Below are 6,299 nucleotides of genomic sequence, written 5' to 3' on the forward strand. Positions count from 1 at the left end.
TTGGTGCAAATGCATGACTTCCATGTTTTGTTGCAATTGCATACCTTTCAAGGGTTTGCCGCAATTGCACGCCTTCCAAGGGTTTTGTCGTAATTGCATGCCTATGACGGAGTCACCGCAACTGCATGCCTTCGATGGGGGTTGTCGCAACTCCATGCGTTCCACGGGTTTTGTTGCAACTGCATGCCTTCTACGGGTTTGGTGTAATTGCATGCCTACATCAGGGCCGCTGCAACTGCATGCCTTCAATTGTGTAACCGCAACTACATGTCTTCGATCGGTTTTGTACGTGTGTTGGTGCAAATGCATGCCTTCCATGTTTTGTGGCAATTGCATGCCTTCCAAGGGTTTGCCGCAATTGCGCGCCTTCAAGGTTTTTTGCCGCAATTGCATGCCTACGACGGAGTGACCGCAACTGCATGCTTTCGATGGGGTTGTCGCAACACCATGCGTTCCACGGATTTTGTTGCAACTACATGCCTTCTACGGGGTTGGTGTAATTGCATGCCTTCAACAGGGTCGCCGCAACTGCACGCCTTCAATTGTGTTGCCGCAGCTACATGTCTTCGATCGGTTTCGTACGTGTGTTTGTGCAAATGCATGCCTTCCATGTTTTCTTGCAATTGCATGCCTTCCAAGGGTTTGCCGCAATTGCACACCTTCCAAGGGTTTTGTTATAATTGCATGCCTACGACGGAGTCACAACAACTGCATGCCTTCGATGGGGGGCTGTTGCAACTGCATATGTTCCACGGGTTTTGTTGCAACTGCATGCCTTCTACGGGTTTGGTGTAATTGCATGCCTTCAACATGGTCGCTGCAACTGCACGCCTTCAATTGTGTAACCGCAACTACATGTCTTCGATCGGTTTTGTACGTGTGTTGGTGCAAATGCATGCCTTCCATGTTTTATGGCAATTGCATGCCTTCCAATGGTTTGCTGCAATTGCACGTCTTGCAAGGGTTTTTCCGCAATTGCATGCCTACGACGTAGTGACTGTAACTGCATGCCTTCGATGGGGGTTGTCGCAACTGCATGTGTTCCACGGCTTTTGTTGCAATTGCATGCCTTCCAAGGGTTTTCCGTAATTGCACGCCTTCCAAGGGTTTTGCCGTAATTGCATGCGTACGACGGAGTCACCGCGACTGCATGCCTTCAATAGGGGTTGTCACAACTGCATGCAATCCACGGGTTTTGTTGCAACTCCATGCCTTCCATAGGTTTGGTGTAATTGTATGCCTTCAACAGGATCGCCAATTGGAAGACTTCCAAAGAGGTTTCCTATAACTATAAACATTTTTCTAGGGGAATTTTTTCCCACCAATTACAAGCCTTCTATGGGTTCATCACACTTACATGCCTCCCAACGAGATTGTCGCAATTGCTCGCCCACAAGAGTTTTTGCTGTAATTAAGTGCGTTATATGGGGTTTGTTGCAACCGCATGCGTTCCATGGTTTTTGCTAATACTTTTTTGAAGTTAATGTTTTCCAAAATTATTTTTTCCCTATGCTATTATATTACCTCAAAACAAGTTCAAATTCCCATTTTTAATTTATTTTATTCTAATTTTATGTTTTTTATTTTTAGAGGGATAGTTGTTTTTTCCTGATTTGTTTTTTCTGTTTTGTTAATAAGCATGTGATTAAATATCTTTTGGATGTTTTTTTTGCTTTTCCCTTTTTATATAATTTTTTATTATTTTTTTCTTCAATAACAAGAAGAACTTTTAGTAATAGACGAGATAGAGTGTGTGAGAAAGGGACAGAAAGTAGGAGACGTTTTTGTTTTTCCTTCTTGTGTGAAGCATTTTTTTTCTTATCACTCCACAGAGCACGTGGGAGTTTATTGTATACAGCCAGCAGCTATTTCACTGTTTGAAATTGGGATTACGAGCCATGCCACATCAGGTGACTGAGACTATAGACCAAACTTAGCTAGCTGAGCTCCAGGCGCTCCCTATAATGACGCCTAATTGCTTGAGAAGTTGTGACCTGCATGGGGACTACTCCAATCCACTGACAGCGCGCTGGTGGCGATCGTGAAGATGTGGAGGGCGCCGCAATTAACAGTCAATGAGGACGCAGTCGTAGAGCTGCATGGACTCCGGCCCCTTTGGAACACCTTGAACTGGCCATGGACAGATGCATGCCCGACCACTTGGACCACCTTGAACTACCCATGGATAGATGCAACGTGTGTATAACCCTCACCATGACGATGCCCTCCTCCATCACAGCCATCTGTGGCAGGCTACCACGGCCTTTTCTCGTGTAGCCTCCTATATCTGCCATTGCTGAAGGGTGCCGTGAGAGGCCGGGAGCAGCAAGGACAACCCTAGCCTCCAAGACTCGATCATCTTCACGTGAACAGGATGAACAAAAGAGACGATTTGAGGGTAGTATATCTTGTATGCAACACAGTCTGTTATCTATATGTACAGGGTAGGTTCGTCCATATGAATCAATCTGTTACTATTTCTTTTTTGAACACAATCAATCCGCTATCTATTATCTCGTGATTGGGAGTTGTTTGTTGTGGAACCCATAACGACTTGGATCAAACGTTGGATATGGTCATGTAAAAAAATGCAACAAAAAATTGGAACGTGTTCCTTTTTGACAATTTGAAAGAAATAAAACATTCTTTCTGAACGTACAGGTTGTAACATGTTCCTTTTTGACAATTTAAAAATTGTAACATGTTGGGCCTCATATGTTTTTTTCCCTCGAGAGCAATAGATAAATAGTTAGATTAGATCTAGACCGTAAAAACTTGGTCCTATCAGATTAACGGCTCTTAATTACTGATTAACGTGGGTATTTTCAGGGAGTGTAGAATTAGTATAGGTATATAGATTTGATGATGAATCTAGTGAAGTAGTGATAATGATTCCGAATTGTAGATAGGAAGTACATGCATCGATGCATGCACTATCTGAAAACGCATATCCAATTCATAAACGGTCGTAGCGCGCGGTGGCGCCGTGGCGGCATTCGGCCGCTGGTTCGGTGCGGTGCTGGAAGCATTTACTTTACAAAGAACGGCGGCAAAGATCTGGAGCCATTTGGATTCTTGTTTGTTTCTTTGGACTCATGCATGGTGACCCGACCGGCTGCTACCTACTAGTATATCATGCACTTCCAGCTCAACGTACTGCAATGCAATGCAGTAGCGCGTGCAACTCCACGATGAAGGGCTGGTCAGTCTTGCAGCTTTTCCCTTGTGTTCTTCTCCTCACCTTCTCGTTGGCCGAGTCGGCGGTCCTGCGCGCCGATCTTACGCACGTCGACAGCGGCCGCGGCTTCACCAAGCACGAGCTTCTCCGCCGGATGGTCGCCCGGTCCAAGGCTCGCCTCGCCAGCCTACGCTCCTCCGCCTGCGACCCGGCGCTGACCGCGCCGGTAGGCCACGGCGGGTCGAAAGCCGGTTCTTCCGAGTACCTCATCCACTTGGGCATCGGCACGCCGCGCCCGCAGCGCGTGGTGCTCAATCTGGACACCGGCAGCGACCTCGTCTGGACGCAGTGCGCCTGCACGGTATGCTTCGACCAGCCAGTCCCGGTTTTCCGCGCCTCCGTTTCCCACACCTTCAGCCGTGTCCCGTGCTCCGACCCTCTCTGCGGGCACGCCGTGTACCTCCCGCTCTCCGGGTGCGCCGCCAGAGACAGGTCATGCTTCTACGCATACGGCTACATGGACCATTCGATCACGACGGGCAAGATGGCCGAGGACACTTTCACATTCAAGGCGCCCGACCGGGCGGACACTGCTGCGGCTGTGCCTAACATCCGCTTTGGTTGTGGCATGATGAACTACGGCCTCTTCACCCCGAATCAGTCCGGCATCGCCGGTTTCGGCACCGGCCCGTTGTCGCTGCCGTCGCAGCTCAAGGTCCGTAGGTTCTCCTACTGCTTCACGGCCATGGAAGAGTCCAGGGTCAGCCCGGTGTTCCTTGGCGGCGAGCCGGAAAACCTTGAAGCGCATGCCACGGGGCCCATTCAGTCCACCCCGTTCGCCCCAGGCCCTGCGGGTGCGCCTGTGGGCAGCCAACCATTCTACTTCCTTTCCCTCCGAGGCGTCACCGTCGGCGAGACGCGGCTGCCGTTCAACGCTTCTACGTTCGCACTCAAGGGCGATGGCTCTGGCGGGACGTTCATCGACTCCGGCACGGCCATCACATTCTTCCCGCAGGCCGTGTTCCGGAGCCTCCGGGAGGCGTTCGTGGCGCAGGTACCGCTACCTGTCGCCAAAGGGTACACTGACCCCGACAACCTCCTCTGCTTCTCCGTTCCGGCGAAGAAGATGGCGCCCGCCGTGCCGAAGCTAATCCTCCATCTGGAGGGTGCAGACTGGGAGCTTCCACGGGAGAACTACGTGCTGGATAACGACGACGACGGCAGCGGCGCGGGCAGGAAGCTGTGCGTCGTCATACTTTCTGCAGGCAACAGCAACGGGACGATCATCGGCAACTTCCAGCAGCAGAACATGCACATCGTCTACGACCTGGAGAGCAACAAGATGGTCTTCGCGCCCGCGCGCTGCGACAAGCTGTAAACTGTATTGTGTACGTCCGCCTTGTTTCTGCGTCCGAGTACTAATTAAATAAAGAACGTGCGTTGATTTGGTAAAATCATGGCCAGCTTGATCTTTGAGCGACCGTTTGTCTGGCAAATTAAAGTCTATCACCATGTGTTTTGTGGAAGGAGTTAATTAACAAGATGACAAATGTTTTGTTTCCGTTGAAGTTTTCGTCGGACTTGATTTGATTTGATTCAGGGCGTGTGTGTGGCGTACACGATGCTCCATGAGGGCGCTCGTCATCCAACGTGGTGATTGCTATTTTGTCGGTACGTTGGGTTTTTCCTCAAAGAAAAAGGGATTGGTGTACTAGCATAGTATAATATAAGTATTTCTCTCAACGGACTCCATTTATACTCCATTCCAGCATCCTCCATTTATACTTTCTGCAGGCAAGAGGACGACCATCCGCAACTTCCAGGCAGCAGAACATGCACATCGTATACGATCTGGAGAGCAACAAGATTGTCTTTGCGCCCGCGCCCGCGCGCTGCGACAAACTCTGAGTTATACGAGCTCATTGTGTGACTGACCACCCATGCAATGTACTTCGTCCGTTCCTAAATATAAGACTTTTTAAAGATTACACTATGAACTACATACGGATGTACATAGACATATTTTAGAGTATAGATTCACTCATTTTGCTTTGTATGTAGCCTCCTAGTGTAATCTCTAAAAGATCTTATATTTTGGAACGGAGGGAGTAATTGTATGCAACGAGAAAACATCTACTCCCTTCGTCCTAAAATAAATATCGCTTACTTAATATAAAATTTAAACTAGTTTAGTTATAAATTTACGACATTTGTTTTGGATCACAGGGAGTACTGCAATGTACACTTTGAGTGTACGTACTAGTACTAGGCACAACAAACAGGCCTGTTTTTACGTACGTACTAGCGCTAAATAAAGCAACAATGCTTGACCTACCTAATCCTACGTGATGTTGTTTCTAAAGTCTAAACTAATCAGGCCCTGATTTTCAGGGCGGTGTGGGCCTGGACTAATTTTTTGTCCTAAAGCTAATACGTAAGAGTTTATGTAGGTAAGTTACGTACTCCCTCCGTCTCGGTGCATTAGGCATTTAAGGAGGTGCACTGCAACCTAGGCAGGCATAGATTGGGTAGGAGAAGAAAATTAAATTGCAGAGGAAGCCAATCACATCATTCCTTTCTTAACTGAAAATGTGCTATTAATTAAAAGACCTCTTGAAATCCAAAAAATGTGCCGCATAAATTACATGCTTCAATTAATAAATGTGATCTAATTAATATGCATGCAACTAATACTACTCTAATGTGCCTTAGTGTTTTGGGATTATTTAATTTTCGTAAGATGCCTAATGCACCGAGATGGAGCAAGTAGTTGTAGCAAATTATATCTTGAGGGGACCCTTTTTTTATAAACACAAATTCTTGGTATTAGGAGTACCGGATTTTTCTTATCCACGAATTAGTTAGATTGGCCAAAAAAAATGTTTGTTAGACCCGTTTGAGCTAACTGGTTTCCTAAAAACTAGTGATCCAAACAACCGCTAAGTGAAGGCCACTTGGACGAGTGAAACTAGGGTAGCACTTTCCAGCAAACTGGGGCGGCCGCCCATACCAGCCCCTAGAGTGTTGTGGTGTATTGCACTAGTGGAAAACGGGTCTTTGGCGGGCCGGGACTAAAGGCCCGGTCACGTCGCCCCAATTCTGAATGCCTCCCTCGACGCTT

The 6,299-nt window shown here is 47.7% G+C and overlaps 1 protein-coding gene across 1 annotated transcript; it reads left to right on the forward strand.

Annotated features, from left to right (window-relative positions):
• The first annotated feature begins 3,140 nt into the window (after positions 1-3,140).
• Positions 3,141-4,632, forward strand: LOC123410495 (aspartic proteinase nepenthesin-1-like). The gene has a single exon (XM_045103441.1). It carries the CDS (start codon positions 3,162-3,164, stop codon positions 4,554-4,556), a length of 1,395 nt encoding a protein of 464 aa, XP_044959376.1. The 5' UTR covers positions 3,141-3,161; the 3' UTR covers positions 4,557-4,632.
• The last annotated feature ends 1,667 nt before the right edge of the window (positions 4,633-6,299 follow it).

Source organism: Hordeum vulgare, chromosome 7H, assembly GCF_904849725.1.
Source record: "Hordeum vulgare subsp. vulgare chromosome 7H, MorexV3_pseudomolecules_assembly, whole genome shotgun sequence".
Lineage (NCBI taxonomy): Eukaryota > Viridiplantae > Streptophyta > Magnoliopsida > Poales > Poaceae > Hordeum > Hordeum vulgare.